Below are 22,958 nucleotides of genomic sequence, written 5' to 3' on the forward strand. Positions count from 1 at the left end.
CTCTAACCATTGTTCAAACCATTGTAGTAGTTTGAACAATGGTTATCAAATGGAAATGGAAATTCTTTCGTTACAAAAAGCCCCTGAATAAAAATTAAAAACAAGAAAGCTAATATACTTAAGAGTTAGAAGGAGCAAATGTAGCTCTTGTGGCTGATCAGCACATTGATATCTTACGCTCCAGCTCCTCCGCTGCGAGGCCGAGGGATTCTCAAGTCAAGTCAGGTCAACTTTTCTGTCAATGCTGCTATATGTACAGGACATTAACAGAGGCCGGCACTTGATGATCATAAACTCCACGAAGGGTGAACGGTGTCTACAAATCACCACAGTGCCACGGGTCTTACCTCCCTCAGTGAGGGCTCTGTCTGCTCGGTAGCATGTTAGCCAGTCCAGCTGGATGGTGAAGTCCGGTATGCTGTTATTGAGCCATGTTTCCATAAAAACGAAAACACAACACTCTCTCACGGTCTGCTGGGTCAATCTCAGAAGGTGTATAGTCCAGTTTGTTGTCCAAGGAGCGTACATTGGCGAGTACGATAGATGGTATAGCCGGCTTGTGTGGATTCACCGCTAGCCTAGCCCGGATACCCCAAACAAGACAAACAAGCGCGATGAAAACATAAAATCACTCGAACACACCAACGAAGACAAACATGTAGACACTACATTACCGGCACTGGCATAACCAGAAGCTGCATAAGTAGCCATTTGGTTCCCCTTTAACATGTAGCTGATTGGCCGAAAAAAGAACAGAGGCGCATGAATAGCCAAAGAAACCCAGTATGCTAATATACTGTTACTGCTACACCCCGCTAAAACAATCCAAATTCAAATACAAAGTTTACAGTTGTAAGGTCCCCAATATTGTTGTTTGAAACATGGAGTGGCTTCTTCATGATTTCAACTTACATATTCTGCAAATAAAAAGCGAAAATTACTAATTTTAAAAAAACAAAAACACAAAAAAAAAACAACAACAATTTTTCGTTATTTACTCAACTTGCGCCGGGCCAACTTGTTGCTGGATTTCTCGTGGCAGGTCACATATAACTAATGTATTTATTAAAAAAATTTAAAAAGAAAAAAAAAAGCAGGATTGCAGGCATGAGGCCCCCTAGTTGCACGAGGCCCTGTGCAGTTGCACAGTTCGCACAGTCCATGCTCTGTGTGCACGGGTGGGGTGGGGGCCCTAGGGATTTCTTGCTTGGAGCCCCAAGAGACCCTAGCAATGCCACTGCATATAAAACTTCCTTTCACAGCTGGCGGGAACACGGCAAGTGAGAGCTGCTGCAGCTGAAGGCCAGTCCTGCAGTGCCATCTTGAGGTGGATCAAGATAAGATAAGATAAGATAAGATAAGATAAGATAAGATAAGATAAGATAAGATATACCTTTATTAGTCCCTCAGTGGGGAAATTTCAGGTATTACAGCAGCAAAAGTGGATAGCAAACATAGAGGGCATCGGTAAAAGGACATTAAATATTAAATATCAACCAAACAATATAAACAATATAAACAAGGAGTAATGAAATATGAGCAAACAATACTGATATTGCACATTGATATGAATATGAACCATCAGTACTGACATTTCACATTGAATGATAGTACTCCTGACTGGAGTAATGATAGTGAATAGTTTCCTATATTGCACATAGGAATTGATATATTGCATTGCAAGTTGAGATATCTTCACAGTATGAATGAACACAGTTAATGTGTATTATAGTGCAGTCATATTGAAAGTCTTGTGAGTGTGTGGTCTACTGGGAGCTCTGCTGGTTGTAAAGTCTGACTGCTGCAGGAAGGAAGGACCTGCGATAGCGTTCCTTCACACACTTTGGGTGAAGCAGTCTCTCGCTGAAGGAGCTCTTCAGTGCTGTTAAAGTGTCCTGCAGAGGGTGGGAGTCATTCTCGATCATGGATGACAGCTTAGCCATCATCCTTCTCTCTCCTACCACCTCCACTGAGTCGAGGGGGCATCCAGGACAGAGCTGGCCTTCTTGATCAGTTTGTCAAGTCTCTTCCTGTCAGCTGTCGAGATGCTGCTCCCCCAGCAGACCACTCCATAGAAGATGGCTGATGCCACCACAGTGTCATAAAAGGTCTTCAGGAGTGTCCCCTGCACTCCAAATGACCTCAGTCTGCTGAGCAGATAAAGTCTGCTCTGGCCTTTCTTGTAAAGAGCGGTTGTGTTGTGAGTCCAGTCCAGTTTATTGTTCAGGTGAACACCCAGGTACTTATAAGATGTCACCATCTCAATGTCCGTTCCCTGGATGTTCACCGGTGTCAGGGGGCACAGTGTTCGTCTGTGGAAATCCAGCACCAGTTCTTTGGTTTTCCCTGCATGATCTGGAGGCAGTTCCACTGACACCAGTCCACGAAGTCCTGCGTCAGTTCTCTGTACTCTGTCATCTCCATCTGAGAACTCAGAGAACTTCTGCAGGTTACAGGTGGGCGTGTTGTATGAGAAGTCTGCAGTGTAGAGGGTGAAGAGGAACGGAGCCAGGACCGTTCCCTGCGGGGCCCCCGTGCTGCAGACGACCAGGTCGGACACACAGTCTGGGGTCCTCACATACTGTGGACGGTTGGTGAGATAGTCCAGAATCCAGTGTGTGAGGTGATGGTTCACCCCGGTGTGCTTCAGCTTGTCCCTCAGGAGTGCAGGCTGAATGGTATTGAAAGCACTGGAGAAATCAAAAAACATGATTCTCATAGTACTCCGATGTTTCTCCAGGTGAGAGAGAGCTCGGTGTTAGAGGAAGATAACGGTGGTGTCCACCTGATGCCAGGCTGGTAGGCAAACTGAAGTGGATCCAGCGATGGGCTCACCAAGGGGCGGAGATGAACAAGGACCAGCCGCTCCTGGGTCTTCATTAGGTGGGATGTTAGTGGCACCGGCCTGTGGCTGCTGAGGTCCTTGGGGTGCGGAGTCTTAGGCACCGGTACCACGCAGGATGTTTTCCATAGCTGTGGCACTCTCCCCAGCTTCAGGCTCAGATTGAACATGCGTTCAACAATCCCACACAGCTGATCTGCGCAGGACTTGAGGAGCCTGGAGCTGATGCCGTCTTGGCCTGCAGCCTTCCTCGCTTTGATCCTCCAGAGCTGGTTTCTCACCTGTGTTGTTGTGAGGGACAGGTTGGTGCAGGGGGGCTGTGTGCTGGAGGGTGTGGGTGGGGGGGTTGAGTTGATGGGATGAGCAGTGGGGGGTGGCTGTGAGCTGAGTGTTGCAGAGGGGGGAAGGGAAGGCTGCATCATGGAAGACTGGGCTGGGGGAGGGACAGATGACTGATCGAATCTGTTGAAGAATAAGTTCAGGTCATTCGCCCACTTTTGGTCCCCTGCAGCTTGAGAGTCAGGTTCCTTGTGGCCAGAGATGGTGTTTAGGCCTCTCAAGACTCCACTGACATTTTTCTCCTGCAGCTGAACCTCCATCTTCTTTCTGTAGTTGTTTTTCCCCTCACGGATCTTCCATCTCAGCTTCTTCTGCACAGCCTTCAGCTCATCCTTATTTCCTGACTTAAAGGCCCTCTTCTTCTCCTTAAGGAGAACCTTTATGTCAGGGTTAATCCATGGTTTGTTGTTGGAAAAACACCGTACAGTCCTGGTGGGTATGGTGTTTTCCACACAGAAGTTAATATAGTCTGTTATGCAGTGTGTGAGACCCTCAATGTCCTCTCTGTGAGAATCACAGAATTCCTCCCACACAGTTGTCTCAAAACAGTCCCTCAGAGCCTCGTCAGCCTTGTTTCTGATGGTGAAACATATGACATATTTTCATCATGCTTTTAAATTGCTTCAATAGTTGTTCTCCAATTATCCAATATTCATGATTGCAGTGGGTATTTTACCCAATCAGACAGACTGTGTGCAGTGATGTGAGTAATTTAAGATCAGAGTACATGTACATGTGCATGTACATGTACACGAAACACATTTGAAGAACATAAAAGAGTACTTTTCAGATTCTGTTGGTGTGTGAAACAGCAGTTTTATTGATCGGTACAAATGTCCTCTCAGCACTCACATGTATTTCCTATTTTTCTTTTTCCATCATTCATTTACTAAAAAATAAAAATCAGTAGGTTCAATAGTTTATTTTTCCTGTGTCCTGATGCATTAACTCTTAATTCTCCGTATTAATAACACATCATCATTTTTTTTTTTACTTTAATTTACTACTACTTCTACTTTACCGTTACATTATTATTACTTGATTACAATGATTCATAGTTTTGATTGGATTAAATGACCTTTTCACTGTAACACCGGACTGTTATGAACATTGATGGAGACTGTCAATGAATTTAATTACTGTTTCAATAAAGTTTTTAGAAAGAGAAGAACGTGTTGTTTTTGTACATATGATATTTCAGGTTGTGTTAGTTCACAGAAAATCCAGACTATTTAATATTATCGAAAATAATAATAACGTAATTTTTAAAAAAGTTCAGCGTCGTTGAACGACGCTTTTCACGTAAAGCCAGGGACGTCATCACTGTGCGCCACGACCGGCTGATCCACACTGGCGGCATGAAAGGGTTGTGTCGGACCGGAGCGACCTTGCTCGTCGGAGCCGGAATCGGAGCTTCAGTGAGCAGCTTGCTTAGTGTCAAAGGCGGGGAGGAGGACGAGAGAGCCGGTCTGCTGAGCCGAGTCCCGGTGGTTCCGACAGTCCGGGCCTCCGAGGCAACGGTGAGACGGCGTGTGCGTGCGTGTTTGTGTGTCCATGTATTACTCACATTATGGGTACTCGCCTTCTTCATCATTAAATTTTCGGGTGAAGATTGGGGTTAAGGTAAAGGTCAGGGTAAGTCTGCAGGAAATTAATGTAAGTCTATTGAATGTCCCTAAAAGTGATGGAAGCGCGCGTGCGTGTGTCTTTCTGTGACACACCGACAGAACAGAACTGCTCTTTGTTTCGCTTTTTAAGTTACATCAAATAATAGTAACAGTAATAATATAACTTCCGTTCAAACTACTCAGTGGAGTTTCTTTTTTTAATTTAATGAAAATATATACAAACATTCAAGGCATAGAAAAGTTATACAAATGTACATTCATTCTGCCTTAGATTGAGCAACACAAAGCATAAGGTCTAAATCTGAATATGATATAAATATTCAGAAACAAAAACAAAACAAAACATATGTCAAACGCAACACAGGGGCCATTTCAGAATAACTTAAATGTTTCATAGCTTAAGGGCTTTCTTTTCTTTAACAAGACTCAGTGATTTACTCCAGAGTTTCAACTCATTCCTCCAATGAATTAAACATGGTTTGCTTTTATAATATCTACATTTATGAATAAAAAACTTACCAAATAGCAGCAGAGTGTTGAGAACAAAGTCCACATTCTTATTATCAGCAAAAACACCATAAAAAATAGTTTTCACTGTTAAAGGTAACTCAGTTTCCTTGGACTGTAGCCAGCTCTGCATCTCATTCCACAAAGATTTCACTGACTCACAATAAAAGAAAAGATGTTCCAAACTTTCGAGTTCCTCTTCACAGAAAACACAATTATTAATATCAAAATTAAATCTTAATCTTAGATATTCGTTAGTTGGGTAAATTTCATTTAAAATTTTGAAGTTGATCTCTTTTACTTAAGGGGGGAGTGGAAATGAAACATAATTCTTTCTTATTTTTTTAATTTTTTCTGCTCCAAATTCCTTGAGAATATACATTCTTTTAACTGGGTTAGGGTAAAACTCTTTTAGCAGAATATCTCTAATCGTTTTGTTGGTACATTTGGAGTCATAAAAATCCACTTCTCCAATGCAGAGCTGTCTCAGTTCAGGTGAGACCTTAGAGTACTTAATGTCTCCCCTGACCATGGACCTCAGAGAAATTGGTATGGCTTTTACAATCCTTTCATAATGTTTAACATGACATTGAAGATGGTATTTAACACAAAATTCCTCATGTTGTAAAATGTTTCCAGTATCATCCAAAAAATGAGCAATAGTCCAGACACCCTTGGATCTCCATTCCTCAAGATACACAGATTTTCTACTAAGCAATATGTACCTATTATTCCAAACTGGTGTATCATGTGGTGTAAAATTCTGACTGTAGATTAACTTCCAATAAAGGAGGACTTGCTGATGGAAAGCAGAAAGTTTAACTGGTAATGAGCTACATTCAAAGTCACATCGCAGAAGAAAGTCTATTCCACCCATTTTTTTGAAAATCATATTTGGGACAGTAAACCAAAAAGAGTCTCTATTTGTAAGGAAAGATTTCAACCATTTCAATTTCAAAACATCGTTCATAATATCAAAATCAATCACATTCATCCCTCCATCTTCATAACTTTTGACCATATCCGTCTTTCTTATATATTGACATCTATTTCTCCATATGAACTTAAAATTTACCGTATTTATCTTTTTAATTATTCTTGCTGAGATGGGTAAGGAGAAGGCTGGATAAATGAGTCTGGACAAACTGTCCATTTTCGACAACAAAACTCTCCCAAAGATTGAGATATCTCTCTGCAGCCACCTGTCTAGAATTGACTTACATTTGTCCACGTTGTTACAAATATTCATATTTTCAGTTGTTGTTTTTTCCTTAGAAATAACTATCCCTAAATATTTGACCTCCTTTTTAATTTGAATGTTATATAAGGATTGCAGATGGCAATCATGTACGTCACGTGTTAGGATTTCACATTTATTTAAATTCAACTGTAAGCCAGAAGCTCTTGAGAGTTGGTTGATAGACTGCAGTGCTAAGGGAATTTGAGCTTCATTTTTAAGAAATAATGTTGTGTCATCTGCCAGTTGACTTACTATAATTTGTTTGTCCACCACCTTTAACCCTTCAATATGACTGTTTTTGATTAGAATGGATAACATTTCTGCAACCATTATGAACAACAATGGTGAGCTACCACAGCCTTGTCGAATGCCCCTCTTAATCTCTAATCTAGGACAGGTGCCATGTCCTAAAGCTACCGAACTGTTGATTCCATTATACAGCATTCCCATCACATCTATAAATTTACTTCCAAAACCAAAATGATGCAAAGTTTTTAAAATAAAAGGATGTTCAACTGAATCAAAAGCTTTATAGAAATCTAGAAATAAAATAAACCCCCTTTCTTGAACCCACTGACTGTAATCAAGCAAATCCAATACAAGTCTAATGTTATTGTGAATTAACCTTCCTTTTAGAAAGCCAGATTGTGTTTCACTGATTATAGAAGAAATATCATCTCTCAATCTAGCAGCAATAGCCCCTGAGAGAATCTTATAGTCTGTATTAAGCAAAGTAATTGGCCTTAGGTTGTCTAATATCCTTTAGTCTTTTCCTGGTTTAGGAATCAGGGTGATTAACCCTTGTTTCATGGTTGACGTCAACTCTTTTTTCTCTATACATTCCTTTATCGCTTTGAATAGTAGACTTCTTACCTCCTTCCAAAAGAATTGCTAAAAATTTGTTGTGAGCCCATCTGTTCCAGGGGATTTGTTCAAAGCCATTTTAGAAATAATTGAGTCTAATTCCTCAATAATAAGGTCAGATTCACATAGAGCTTTAAACGAGTCATTGATACAGGGGATAGAGTTCCCAATCATATCAAACAGGATTTCAGTATCTACTAAGGAATAATTGGAGGCATATAATTCAGAATAAAATGAGAAAACCTCTCTTTCTATCCTTCTGGGATCTTTATTTTCTACCCCATTAATCATTAGACTTGTAATTGAATTTCTTTGCTGTCTGCTTTTTTCCAAATTGCTAAAGTACAAGGAATTTTTTTCACCCGCTTCAATCCACTTCACCCTTGATCTTATGAAGGCACCCTGAGCTTTTTCAAGAGGAAGTTCATCTAATTTGGCTTGTAACTCCATTAATTTAATCTTCTCTTGCGAGCTTGGGTTTGGTTTATTACAGCACATGCTTATTTCTTGGAGCAAATTACTTTCATATTCTCTTTTTTTCCTGTTAAGTTCTTTGCAAAACTTAATAGTAAATTGTCTGATTTTAAATTTGGTATATTCCCACTTATCTATGTTATTTTCAATCGATTCATTATTTTCAGTTTCCTTTATCAATTCTCTGATCTTATTACAGTATTCCTCACTCTTTAGCAGTCCGGCATTAAATTTCCAATACCCTTTATTCCTTACTTCCTTCAGTGTGGGTTCTAAAAATAAAGTTATGACACAATGATCAGTCAAGGGTGCTTATGAGATTGTAGTACGAGAGACATAACTTAAAGTGTTATCACTCACCAACCAATAATCAATTCTGGACTTGTTTGCTCCATTGGGCTTAAACCATGAATAACTTTTAACATCTGGGTTTACATTTCTTCATACATCAGTTAGGTTATTATCGGTCATCAACCTTTTAACTGTGTCATTACATTGTGGTTTGCCCAGTCTAGGAGGTGACCTATCCAGCCATTCATCCGGAGTCATGTTCCAGTCTCCTCCTACTAGAACACAGTCAGTGGGATACTGCATTTTAAGATCCAATATCAGATTCGTTAAATTTTCTAAAAGTTGTTTTGTCCCTCATTATCATACCCATAAATATTCGTTATAATCATAAATAGTCTTTCAACTTTCAATACCACCGTCAGCCAGTGACCATCTCCATCAGCTCTATGAGTTACAACTTCTCCAGGACATTTGTTGAAGCTTATAGCCACGCCTCCTGATCGGAGACTAAAAGGAAGCTTTCAAACACATTCCCCATGTCAGGCAGAAAGCTACCCAGCATGCTTTGTGTGTGCTGGCAGTCGATTCTGGGCAGAACTGGACCAGAATCTGAATCAGGATTACTGCAAAGTCAGTTTTCACGTACATGGACTTTGCCTCTGTGTTCTGGAGCATAAAATAAACGAAGTAGGTTGAAAATATACAGTAAGATAAAAAAAAAGAAGCCGCAAACACTACAACCAAGAAGAAACAAATCGACCCTAACCCTGACAACAAAATCTTTAAAATGTTCTTAAAACTACGTTCAGCTTTACTGTTGTTTAAAGAGTGGTCCAGGACAAGTCTTCATGCTGTCAAAAAAGACAACCCACCCTCGCAGAGACACACAGACCCTCACCACAGACCCGTGGCAGCCCGATCTCTGCTGAATTATCTGTCCCCTGTCAGCCTGAAGGGGCCACTCTCCAAGATCAGCGTCCTCAAGGCTGCTGGCCCTGACAGTGTACCTGCTGGTGTGTTGAAAGAATGTGCAGAGGAGCTCAAAGATGTCCTTGCAGATGTCTTCAGTGCCTCTGAGCCAGGCTGTTGCCCCCACGTGATTGAACACCTCTCAGCTCAGCCCTCACACTCTCCTCTCCTCTGGTGGCTAGCAGCGCTTCGGTGGTTCGCCGTTCCTGAGTGAAGCCGAATATGTGACCTCCTCTTCCCACCCTAGGATCCTGAAAGCGCATGTGTTCAGATGCTCTAGAGGTCTAGCGTCTGGAATAGTCTTGGTTCATCTACATTATGGTGTTCCTCACGGTTCAGTTCTTGGCCCTCTTCTGTTTTCTATGTGCACACTACCTCTTGGCTAGGTTATTCAAAATCATAGTGTGTTGTAGGGGAACTAACTTAATTTGATGTTGCATTCGTTGATAAAATGACGGGGCACCACCTTCCTCAGCTAAGAAGGACTGCAGAAATGAACTGCTATAACCTGATAAAAATTACTAACGAATGAACTAACAGTAAACCAATCTGATAATCTGAAGTGTAAACTCTGGATACAGGGATCGTATATATTCAGCTCAAAAGGACACTGTCTAACCAGGACTTAAGTCAGAATCTCATTTATTAAGCACAATTATGGGTAATGAATGATGTATCATGAATAGTACGACAGAAGATATGAGGTGATAGGACAGAACACAAAAGAAACTTATGGCAACGCAATGGCAAACAAGTTTGGCGATAGTGAGAAGTAGTTGTAAGGGGATAATAGGGACGCAAACGTAAAGTTAAGGGATTAAATGAGTAGTTGAGAGAATTTGGATAAATTAGCAGTATCTTAACCTCACAGACCAACTCTTATTCAAACCCGCTGAGCATGCCTACTGGTTTGATGGCATCCCGGTGAGTTCTGCTCCGAACTAACTTGAAGATGCCCAGGTGCTCGTCCGTGGCTCGATCTGCTCGGTGGTCCGGTGGAAGGCCCAGACACACCAAGGTGAAGAGCTGATGTTGGACGGTGATGTCTCTTGAACTGGGTTCTACGGTGTCGGTTACAGATGAGGTACGGCTCCGGATGGTTGTTAACCCGGACCAAGGATCAACAGCTGGCTGCAGGGTTTTGGTTCGGTTGAGTCCGTGAAGGATTATTTTAGACTGATAGTAACAAAATTGATTATTATTATTTGAAAATTATTATTATTTGACTAAATTTTACAGATACTAAAACAAAACGTGTGACTTAGAAAAATGAAAGTTTACAGCAAAACTATGGAAACACGTCTTCTGAAAAGTAAATCACGCTACTCGGTTTGGCTTTTGAGTAGCTCGAAGACGGGAAAACTCGGGAAAGAGCAAAACGACTGTACAAGACTAAGACAACTAAGAAGTAACAAACAAAACTAAAACAAAACTAAAACATAACTTTAACTAACAAAACGCACACTGAGTTCTCGCTACAGCTGCAGACATTTAAATCTCGCTCTGGGGCGTGTCTAATGGGCAGGCCGTCGCTCACGTGAGACGGTTTGTGACGCGCGATGTAATCTCGCCACATGGAGCTCCAATTAATTAATGATTCATACGAGGGGCTCATCTGCTTCTCACTATGGTCAATCACATATATTTTGAATGGATGATTTTCAATGACATTTCAACATTGTTCACAGCATGCGTTAGGCAATTCCTATGATTGGATGACAAGAATAAACGATAATCATGGTAACAATTTATAATACTCAACCTAATATGTATGATGACTCAAGGTATAACTAACACAAAATAAAGAAATAAAGAAAGGCAGACTATATTTGCCCCAAATGATTATCACTATTACGGTTACTTATTAATAAATGCATCACATCAAGCGTATTCATGAACCTCTAGATGGCAGTATGGTTCCATGGTAGAAATTCAGACAAACTTTATAAAACAGTTAAAATCACAACTTTGTCATTCTTCAAGAATGAAGAATGAAGAAACTGGAAAAACATCAATATTATACATATTGTGAGTCCTGTAAGGTGAAAACATCAAAAGTTAAGTTCAACATAGAGGTTTTGTTATCCTGGAGTATTAGGAAAAAGCACACAAACATACAGCAGTTTGCTTCAGCAATGTCTAATTTACAACCCATCAGCATTATCTGATTTTGGAGGTTCCTCTGGAGCCTGGCACCTTTCATTCGGACAGTTTTATTGTCCCGATCTCTCTTGGGGCTTTCAGGAGAGAATTAGTGTTGCCATGAGAAACATAGTGAGGAGAAGGCCACCTTTGATGTTGAGGTGTCTGTGTCTCTGGCTTCCCCGAGAAGAACACATGGAGGAGATGTCTCTTGTCCAGACATCTTGTCTCTGAAATTAACACCTTCCCTGTAAACAGTTCAAATGGTCAATAGCTCTTGAAAGTTGGGATGCTTTACAACTCCATTTCTCCTGAAGGAATGCAGAGAGGGTAGGAGAAGGTCAGTTAGAGGGCAGTTCTGCTCCAGTGTGTTACCATTTCTATGCAGATAACACTCAGTTTTACCCACAGATCCTAGCAGCCCAGCTAATCTCACAACCCGCCTCTCTGATGTCAGATGTCCCAAAATTATTGATAACAAGTCTGAAGTCATTCAGTTCAGTTCCCTAAATTCAGTTTCTTTGGTGCTAGTCTTGATGGTCTCTCAAATGAGCTAATACGTGATGCTAAACTCTGTTTTGATGATGAAGTCAAAGTGTTGTCCAGTCATATTTCTTCCAACTCAAAAGAGTCTCTAAAATTAGGTCATCTTTATCGATTGCTGATCTACAAAAAGTTGTCTGTGCTTTTTTGTATTCTCAGCCTGATTGCTGCAGCACACTGTCCTCAGGGATCAGCCAGGACTCCCTCTACCATCTTCAGCTGCTACAAAAATGCTGCTGCTTGACTCGTTACTGGAGCAAAGAGCAAAGAGGGATGAGAGCGATATCAACATATGCTTACATTTTACTTTTTGTCCAGGTGAATGCAGGTGGGTCAGCAGTGGTGATGAAGTATGGCTTCCCCTCACTGGCCAACATCAAGACCAGAGAGTCCTACGTCAGCTCGTACGACCCCCGCACCCGCACTGCATCCTGGGTAATAGAAAGACTAAACCCCGCCTCCCTGAGGGGCCCTTCAGACAGGAAGTACTGCGACTTCAAAGAGGATGAAAGGTGAGACAGAAATCAGCAGGAATACAAGTAAGAGCAGGCGGTCAAATGACACAAATGATTCAGAAATCTATTTCTGTGCATTGAGTCCATAAGGGGGAAGCCAGTGCGTCCAGAGACACACTGCTTGTTTATACATAAAGATGTACATAACTTTACATTGAAAAACAACCAAATGGAAAAGATCCATACAGAGATAGACCCTCTACATCTGTTTTGTTCACCAAAAGCAGTTGTTACATAGCTCTCACCAGACTCCATTCACCAAAACAGTCATTTTTATAAAACAGACCTCATTGAGACTGACAGAAACAAAACTCACCAAAACCTTCTTGGTTCACCTTTCACTGCTCCAACAATCATCACCTTCATTGAAATAAACTCTTCAAAATAAACTCTTAATTCACTGAATCAGGAGAGGAGCGAGAGGACGGACAGCCGGGAACATTTAACTCTGCGGTTATGTTCACTGGACGTCATGAAGGCAGAGATTTAAATGTAAATGACAAACGTAAAAGTTATGAGAGCTCAGATCTCTCGGTGTCCAGACTGACGGTGCTCCTTTGCTTCTGTTCAAACTTAACACACAAGAACTTCCTGCCTTTTGGAGATCCGTCCATCTTCATCTTCCTCAGCTGCCCAAAAGCTTCAGGTGTTTGAAAGTGTTGTTTTTACCGCTTTTTAAATCTTCATGTTCAACTTTATTTGTTCTGCCCCTCCAGTGTGCACATGTTTCACAGAGCGACCAACGCTGACTACAGAGGGAGTGGCTTTGACAGAGGTCACCTGGCTGCTGCAGCCAATCACAAGTGGAGTCAGAAAGCTATGGAGGACACTTTCTACTTGAGCAACGTGGCACCACAGGTAAACAAATACACACACAGGTAGACCGAGTTTGTTCATCTGTGTAATGCTGCCTGACAGCAGGTGAGGTAATAACGAAAGGCGTCAGGTTACAGGACAGGTGTGAGCCAAGAACCGACATTTTACAGCCAAATGTTACAGATAAAGTCTGAGGATTAACGTGATCAGACACATCATGCCCATTGATTCTATATTATGATCGGAACTTTATTGATCCAGTTGATACATTTGAACCACATGACCTGAGGTCACACCCAACGTGTCTCTAATATGGAACATGTCATCACCTGAGCCAGAACACCTGAACAGTCTGAAGAAACGGCCGTAGACGCACTCTGTTATGTGTTTGTATTCAGGACCCTCACCTGAACCAGAAGACCTGGAACAACCTGGAGAAGCTGTGTCGCTCTCTGACCAAACGTTACCTGAATGTCTACGTCTGCACTGGACCGCTCTACCTGCCCAGGTAAAACCTCTCTGCTTCTTCTTCTGTGGTGTTTGAGTGTTATGTGGGAGGGGCTACAGGATGATCATCGGGTGCATGTGTGTTTCAGGCAGGAGGCTGATGGCAAACTCTACGTTCGGTATCAGGTTTTAGGACGAAACCACGTTGCCGTGCCAACACACTTCTTCAAGGTGAGTCCACCTGTGTGCCGATGATAATGAAGACCAACTGACAGCTGATGGGTTCACCTGTCCCTGTGTCCTCAGGTGCTGATCCTGGAGCAGGCAGACGGCAGGGGGGTGGAGCTTCGGTCGTACGTTTTACCAAATGAACCAATAGATGAGAAGGTTCCTCTTGAGCGTTTCCTGGTTCCCATAGAGACCATTGAGAGAGCATCAGGACTCCTGTTTGTCCCAAACATCATGAAGAGGACCACCAGCCTGCAGGCCATCACTGACAGATGACCCACACTACCCAAAATGCTTTGCTGCTGAGTAGATGGCATCTGCAGCGTCAACACCTTTTAAAGAGCATCATGTACATTTTTACATCCTCAATCTTTAAGTTTTACCAGATTTTGGACAAATTACTGGAAGGTTCACCCCAAACAAAACCTGCAAATAATCCATGAAACTCCTTCATTTGTCATTGAGTTTAATTTATCCATGAATTCACGTTATTGCAGCTCTTCAGACAAATTCAGGCTGTTGTGACATTCTGTAAAAACTCTTTGTCAAGAATAATAATTAAAAACTGTAAAACCATTTCAAATAACTCGACGTTTTTCTTCAAATGAAACACCTGAAACCCTCATGACAGCTGAAACTGTTCTGATTAGTAACATCACTGATCACAGATCAGGTTACGCTCAGCTCGGACAGACGACACGGCAACAAATGTGTTCAAAAGAAACTTTAAAACATCAAAGAAACCCTCATAATCCATTCATCCAGACTTCAAAATAGAAGCCACAGCATTCACCCACTTCCTGTCATCTGATTTCACTCGTTTCAGTCCCTCCTGACAGCCAATCACACTGAAGCGGGGGCAGGGCCTGTTTTGTCTCTACACCCATCTGTGTCCCTATTGGCTGGAGGTCAGCTGACTGTTGTCCACCTCCACGTAGTCGTCGTCCTCCTGTGAGGTGAAGATGTCAGACAGCAGGTAGCTGTCCTCCTGCACCTCCTGCTTCTGCGCCTCGTCTCTGCGGCAGCGCTGCAGTTTCTCCTCCAGCAGAGGGACGACTCTCAGCTGCAGGAAGTCGATGATCTCTGAGAAACAGGAAGAGGAAGTTAGCCGGGGTGTAAAGAAAGTAACTGAATGCGGTATGGATGATGCAGTATTCCAGTACTGACCTCCGTAGGATAAACTGGTCCAGTTGGGAACTCTGGAAACTTTCAGTCTGTAGAAAGTCTTCTGAACACACACTGGAGTCACTTTACTGAAACACGCAACACAGAACTACTGTTAGTACTGCAGCTGGGAGTACTACATTAACACAAAAGATGCATAGAAACTGTCCGCCATGATGAAAAGTTTGTTCTTAAAGAAGTGTGAGCAGCGCCAAACACGAGACGGCGACTCGGCCCCGATAGGCCCCAGAGTCTGTGATGTCATTAGCCCCGAGGGTACGGACAGGTGAGGGTCGGGCGGTACAACGGTTGAAATGTGTCCAGACACGATGATGCCATTGGTACCGCCCAGCTACACAACACAACACACACACACACACACACACACACACACACACACACACACACACACACACACACACACACACACACACACAGTATGCAGATGGAGGCGGGAAACCTGCAGGAGGAGGAGTTACTCAATTTGTCAGATGGTCGGACTCGATGTCAACTCTGTCATGGATGAACTTTGGTGAACGGAAGCGTCGATGTTTTCAGAGCTCTTCATCGCTTCGCCAGCTGCCGTTCTCATCGTTTCGGTTTCTCTAATCGAAGCTTCAGCTCGCGGGCGGATTCAGTTTGAAACTTTCTGCAGCAGGTCAAAGGTCACCACCTGAGTGTCTGGATCAGCTGACTGAACCCTCTAACAGGGAGTTTGACCTCACCCAATGATCTGAGCCACCTCGTCCCAGTCGATGTCTGCCGCGTCCTCCACGTGCATGTTGTACAACCTGCAACACAGCGATTAACATCTCATTTATGGAGTCCAGTCACACCAACAAAGCTCCTCCACTACAAACTGGGAAAAGTCTGAGTAGTCATGTAAAATGTTACGGAGGGAAAAGAGAAACAAAAACACCTTCATTCAGAAAAAGACAGTTTGAGGGCTACCTGTTTTTAATTTACACATGAATAAAATCTAATGAGAATCTGGAGCTACGATAATTAAGACAGGCACACCTGTCACCGTTTCATTGGATAAAAACACTCAGAGTGAGTTAAAACATCCGTGACATTTCACGTTGACTGAAAAATGCTCCCATTGAAACACTAAATGAAGGTCTTATGGAGATCTGGTACATTTTGAAGGGTTTACTTGTTATCTCATGTCATTAAAATAACTTCGTTTGATCAAAAATTCACTGTCCACACACATCCTGCATTCAGAACAAAACAAGGTCACCAGCAAGTTTCATGTATAAAGGAACCGTGTGAACGTTCCACAGGTGTGTCCTGGCTCAGCTGTGTCATGTGACCTTACGTGTCAATGAGGTGGATTTTAGCCTGAAGTCCTTCAGCTCTTCTGTTGAAGGTGCTGCCACCTGAAGACAGTTTCAGTTTCAGCACGGTGAACCTGGAACACATCCAACATCATTCACCTGAGACACATGGACACCTGCAAAAACCAACACCTGTGGCTGTATTCAGAAACATCCTGAGAGTCGTCTCAGAGCTCCTCACTCAGCCTGAACTCCTCCAAAGAGGAGGCACAGCTCAGGAGTGACTGAGGAAAACTCAGAGCAAAGAAGAGAATGAACTTTGACCTCAGTGAGGAGGTGTGGCCGACCCCATCACTAGGTGTGATTCATACTTTTAAAGGGTGTAACTGGTGGATAAGGAGACGTTCTCATTGATGGTGGACGGTGAAATCGATCGATCGTAGAGTTCAGTCTCTACGTTTGACATCACAGGTCTACCTGCACACTCACCTGTTCACATGCTGACAGCTGTTCTGTTCATTGGCTTATATTTGTTAGCATGCTGCTAACATTAGAGTTGTGATCTAGTACTATAGTATTGAGTTGTGAGAACAAGTATCATGATTTCTTGTACCTGCATGTTTCAGTTTTGTGTCTGAGTCACTCTATGACCCTGCAGATGTACTGACCACTTGAGTCGACACTGGGTCCAGGATCTGGTCCCGACCTGCTGACTGATCTCCTTCCACGGCAAATTGTTACACAGCTGGTCTCTGCTCAGACCAGAACCCACAGGACTATGCTGGGCCAGAACCTCCAGATGAGCCTTCAGGGCCTGCTTCAACCTGGACTCCTCGTCGGGACTCCACGAACCACGACCTGCAGCTGTACGGACACATAATATGAACACACATACAATCATGCACACAAACAAATTAAATGTGTATGAGGTGTTCTCATGTTCTAATTTGTAGGTTTTGAGCTGTTCATTTTTAATAGAACCTCAGAGAACCTCAGGTGTCAGTGTTTACCGATGTTGGCAAAGCGTTTCTGTAAAGCGTAGATGCTGCGGCCCATTTTCTCTGAGATCATCCTCCAGTCGTTACCATGGAGGTTCTGTAACTTCATCAGAGAATGCACCTCCTCATCTGAGAACCTGACAGAGGACATCCACAGGTGTAACATAAACATACACAGAATACCCACCACCAGAATGTCAACATACAGGGGGTTCAACAGCTGAAACGCAGACATACGGGTTCTGTAGCTAAATCACAAACATACGGGTTCTGTAGCTAAATCACAAACATACGGGTTCTGTAGATAAATCACAAACATACGGGTTCTGTAGATAAAACGTAAAAACATACAGGGTTCTGTAGATAAAACGTAAAAACATACAGGGTTCTGTAGATAAAACGTAAACATACGGGTTCTGTAGATAAATCGTAAACATACAGGGTTCTGTAGCTAAAATGTAAACATCTACAGGGTTTCATAGCTAGAACATGCATATACTGGGGGTTCAGGCAGAAGCTAGCTTTGACCTCTGACCTTCCCATGTAGTTCCTTTCGTCAAAAATCTTCTTGGCTCTGGTGTAAATCTGTTGACACGTCCGAGGTATCCCGTCAGCTGGAGAGACAGAGGCAGAGACAGGCAGGCAGGCAGACAGAGAGAGAGCTTTTAGATGAAGTTTAGTGGCAGCTTTTTATATTGAAGGAAACTTTAAACATCTTGTTCCCAAATTATTTTAAACCTACCTGAGAAACCAGTAAACTAAAACTGGTGAACTCTACAGTTCATCTGACTATTTGGTAACAACACCAATTGCCACAGAATCTCAGACTTCAGGAAGACAAACGCGACAAGGGTAAGAAAAGGAAAGAAACAAGAATTAACATTAACTAAGGAACACTTTTATCCAAAGACACGTTGAACTTCTTAAACATCACTGTAAAAAACATGGCTTAGGAGTATGACTCTGCATACAAAGAGAACAGAGTATTCAGCAATAATGGACCCAGAACAACAAGATGGCCTGTTGATCCACTGCTCAGAGGACATAAGGACATGAGGGCATGACCAAAGCAAGCTGCTCAGACATCCTCAGTGCACACTTTCAAAGGCAAGATGGCTGAGGAGCACTACCAGACCCGTTGGCATTCCTCTCTACATGAACAATATCGTGACCTTAAAATGACTGCAGACAAATCCATCCAGCAGCTGCACCAAAAGCCTTTATCAGTCTCTTCAACTCAGACACCTTGATGGTTCAAGGCTCTCCATGGAAACTGGAAGAGTTTGAAACAGACTTCAGCAGACTGAAAACTGCTGCTGGTGGGAAAAAGGCCTCTGTACCATCAGCAGCATCGCATCACATTCAAACACCTGCTCTTCAGCTACCAGAAGTTACCGGGCTGCAGCGGTAACTCCTCCAAACCGTCCGTGTTCGTCCACTGCAAAGGTTTGTTTTTACCACCAACAGCTCTGATTGATTTAAGTGTCCGACAACATGATGGGAAAGATCCTACAAAGACAGACCTCTCTCTCATCAAAGCCACCAGACTCCATTCACAAAACAGTAATTTAATCATCAGGAAACAACATTATATGAAAACAGGAAGTCTGTCCGCGTTCAGTTCTGCTGCTTCTTGAATATATTATAGCTATATAAAAGACGGTCTGTAGCAGCTCTATATGGAAAGTGTCCTGAGACAACTTCTGGTGTGATTTGGCGCTATACAAATAAAATTGAATTGAATTGAAAAAATCATTTTCATAATCACGTCTGAATTTTCTTACTATTCAAATCTAAATTAGAATTTAGACTATTTGTTAAACACATGGCTCGGCACAGCAGGCCCATCTCCCAACACTGTTATCATCCCTTCACAGGAGATTCAACAACCATTCGCACCTGAGGCCTGTACCATGAAGCTGGATTACGGCTTAGCGAGATAACTTCAGGCTTAACCCTGGCTTTTCGGTACCATAAAGGTGTCTTACTTTCTATCGGGCTACGTTGCCGTGGTAACCTATGCTGAACACCTAACCTGCTCCGGAGCAGGATCAGTTCAGGATAAGAGCTCGGCAGGTATAAAAGCCCCACCTACTGACCAATCAGTTCTCTTGGAGAATGGCCTGTCCGTTTGATGAGAACCCGGTGGATCTTGGTGCACAGCTTGTGCGAAGAGCACTCAGGCGCGAGAGAGTATTTAGAGATCGCTGTAATCCGTTCGAATTGTCTGAACAATGACTGTGCGAAAGGTACAGGTTTTCGGGAGAGGGGTTACAAAACATCTGTCAGCTGCTGGAGCTTTACATCAGTAATGTAACGCAGCGCGACCACGCGCTGACAGTCCCGCAGACAGTGTGCATTGCACTGAGGTTTTTTGCCACAGGTAATATATTTCTTAGTGATGTTTGTAATTATTATGATGTCTTTAAATCCCTCGTTGGATGGGTTACAAGCAAGCCACAGATAAAATGCCATGAATCAATTATTTGTTTAAGTAAATCATGGATTGATTCATTCATTCATAGGTACTTTATGTATTCGGTTGGCGATGCCGAAAACCTCGGAAAAACACAGTATGTAGAGCTATTCATAAAGTCGCGGGGGCCCTGACTGAGCTTGTCGATGCATTCGTGGTGTTTCCCGGCCACCTGCCCACGCAATGCATCAAAGAGGGCTTTTATGACATCGCAGGTAAGCAAGGTGGATGTGTAATTTGCATCATGTAGACTAAGCCCTGGGATGTTTGCCGTTGTATATTGTATTGTATATAGCCTCCAACATGTAGGCCTACATATACATATGCTACATGTATAAGATATAGTAAGCGTACTGACCACTTTGAAGTATATTTTTATACTTCTGTTTGATTTGCTCCCATGTTCTCTTTGCTCCACTCGGGCTGCATCTGAAATAATAAGGCTACGATCACATGCCATAACGAAAAATTTCATACACACATACATTTATGGAACACACAAATGTTCCTGCAGTCAGATATACAAGTGCAGTCATAGTGGGGAAGTAATATTATAATGGCACTAACTTACGCATTGACACAGTTTGCGCCGTTTGGCAGCTGCAACTGTGTTGCTTTTTGCCTGGATTATTGATTTGTATTCCTCGTATTTATTAATTATTATTGTTTGCTCCTCCGTAGTGAAATATGCGGATCGGGCTGATTTTTCCATGTTTGCGATTGGTCCATGCAGCAAACTCCGCCCTTTTTATGTGAGCGCGCTCAGATCTGGATTGGACAAGCCTGAATTGAATTAGTGAGTTGATAGCCGGCTTTATGGTACCGAAAAAGCGGAGGGCGGATGTCTCGTTAAGTGAAGCCCGATAAGTAAGAGGAAGCCCGGCTAGGTTAATCAAGCTTTATGGTACAGGCCTCAGGACTCAGGTGGGTCCACAGTCCAGATGGTTTTGATTCAGTCCTCCTCGAGTCGTGCTTTGATACTTTGTTTGATAAATAGTTTTTTCTTTGATGCCAATGAACAAGAGACAGACAGGCGGATGAGGAGGACCATCACACCTGATCCTGAGTCATCACAGATGAAGATGATGATGATGATGATGATGACAATGTGTGTGTTTACATACCGATGCTCTCCAGGAAGTGATGTTGTGCTCTCAGTCTCTTGATCTCCGCCTCCTGCTCTTTGAACCTCTGAGGAAACAGGAGGTGACTGGCCGAGCTGATGCCTGTCAGAGCCAGGAAGTCGGCAACATTCTTCCTGATTAGTCGATTCTCCTCCTGAGTGCACCGCCCCCGACGCAGAGACACCCCTGGAGGACAAGGGACAGGTGTCTTTGCAGGACCTTGCTGTTTGCAGTGTCTGCAGTGTTAGTACCTTGCTGGTGACAGTATTACCTTCTGGTCTGCAGTGTTAGTACCTTGCTGGTGACAGTATTACCTTCTGGTCTGCAGTGTTAGTACCTTGCTGGTGACAGTATTACCTTCTGGTCTGCAGTGTTAGTACCTTGCTGGTGACAGTATTACCTTCTGGTCTGCAGTGTTAGTACCTTGCTGGTGACAGTATTACCTTCTGGTCTGCAGTGTTAGTACCTTGCTGGTGACAGTATTACCTTCTGGTCTGCAGTGTTAGTACCTTGCTGGTGACAGTATTACCTTCTGGTCTGCAGTGTTAGTACCTTGCTGTTTGAAGTACTTGAAGCGCTGCAGGTCATATCTCAGCAGTTTATTGATCTCATCGACTGATTTCTTCTTGACGTCTGGAACAAACTCCTGAAGCTCCTCCAACAACGCTGAGTCCAACCTGACATCCCATGAAATACACCATAAATACTGTGCTCTGATTGGTTGTGGAAATTGTTCACACTTATTCTTTTTAAAATGACAACTGTGACATTAACATTAACATGTTTGTCTTACAACATTACGATGTTATCTCATAATGTTCTGATGTTTTCTCTTGACGTTACGATTTTAGAACGAGACACGACGTGTTCACGGACGTCTTCAGCTCGAAACATTACGACTTTATTTAAAACACTTTTCCTTTTTTCTCTCTTGTTTGACTTGCTGCTCCCTCCAACATGTTGGTGATAACAACAATAATTCCTGAATTAATTATTAAAATAAACTCACTCGTCTTCTTCCGCAGCTCTTTTTCCTGCCTTCCTTGTTTTCTGTCTGGTTGCCTCTCTCCTCCTCTCCTCTTTTCTCCTCTTCATCTTCTCCTCTTCCACAGTCTCTCCTTCCTGTGACATCACCTCCACCACGCTCTTGTCTTTCTTCCTTTTGTTTTTCTTTTTCTCCGTCCTGGTGTTGGAAACCAACAGGCCTGTTTCACTGGTCTTGGGATCTGTTACCGTAGCGATGCTCACCTCCTCTTGTTTCTCCTTCTTCTTCTTCTTCTTCTTCTTCTCCTTCTCCTTCTCCTTCTCCTTCTCCTCCTCCTCCTCCTCCTCCAACTTGGTGCTGTTGGTTTCCAAGGTAACCAAGGAGGTGCTTGTACATCTGTTGTGGTGGTCTGTTGTCACGGTGACGACACTCTCCTCATTCAGGTCATTCTTGTCTTTCCTCTTCTTCTTCTTCTTCCTCTTTTCTGTCTCATTGGTTTCTACAGTGCCCTCTGACAACTCAGTCTCCTCTGTTCTCCTCTTCCTCTTCTTCTTCTTCTTTCTCTCCTCCTTCTGGCTGCATACATCTCCATCAGCAGCAGGAGGAGGAATACTGGGCTCTTCTTCCTCCCTCTTGTTTTTCTTCTTCTTCTCTACTCTCTCAGGTGTGTTGATGTCGACAGGTGTCGGACATTCCTCCAAACTGCCTGACCTCCTCCTTTTCATCTGATGGGAGGGAGAGTGAGAGTGTGCAGGAGGTTTCATGACAGGACGAGCAGCAGCAGGAGGTGATGAGGGAGGATCAGATCAGTTTGATGCTGAGAGGAAACAAACCTCAGCCAAACCAGTCAGACCAGTCAGACCATAATCTGGATCACTGAGGGTTCAGTTTGGGGTGTTTAGGAGGCGGATGAATCGAGTCTGTAGAGGTGAGAGAAAGAAAGTCAATTCATAAGAGAAACCAGATTCTTGTCATTGACAAATCGATTCATAGAGCCAAAATTCAGTTTTGGTACGTCGTTAACAAAATTGACATTTAGCAAACAGGTTGAAGTTCTTTCAGAGTTCAGTGTTTTGGCACATCTTC

General features: G+C 42.9%; 2 protein-coding genes across 2 annotated transcripts; one reads left to right on the plus strand and one right to left on the minus strand.

Annotated features, from left to right (window-relative positions):
- The first annotated feature begins 4,497 nt into the window (after positions 1–4,497).
- endog (endonuclease G) lies at positions 4,498–14,425 on the plus strand. The gene is made up of 6 exons (XM_070964770.1): positions 4,498–4,701; positions 12,158–12,351; positions 13,071–13,212; positions 13,569–13,678; positions 13,767–13,848; positions 13,924–14,425. Exons 1-6 carry the CDS (start codon positions 4,540–4,542, stop codon positions 14,119–14,121), a joined length of 888 nt encoding a protein of 295 aa, XP_070820871.1. The 5' UTR covers positions 4,498–4,539; the 3' UTR covers positions 14,122–14,425.
- LOC139332696 (transcription termination factor 1-like) lies at positions 14,293–22,792 on the minus strand. The gene is made up of 10 exons (XM_070964769.1): positions 21,897–22,792; positions 21,440–21,564; positions 20,888–21,073; positions 17,823–17,901; positions 17,300–17,424; positions 16,958–17,153; positions 16,331–16,423; positions 15,735–15,800; positions 15,013–15,098; positions 14,293–14,928 (listed from the first exon to the last, which is right to left on the minus strand). Exons 1-10 carry the CDS (start codon positions 22,634–22,636, stop codon positions 14,741–14,743), a joined length of 1,884 nt encoding a protein of 627 aa, XP_070820870.1. The 5' UTR covers positions 22,637–22,792; the 3' UTR covers positions 14,293–14,740.
- Between the last annotated feature and the right edge of the window lie 166 nt (positions 22,793–22,958).

Source organism: Chaetodon trifascialis, chromosome 6 (assembly GCF_039877785.1).
Source record: "Chaetodon trifascialis isolate fChaTrf1 chromosome 6, fChaTrf1.hap1, whole genome shotgun sequence".
NCBI lineage: Eukaryota > Metazoa > Chordata > Actinopteri > Chaetodontiformes > Chaetodontidae > Chaetodon > Chaetodon trifascialis.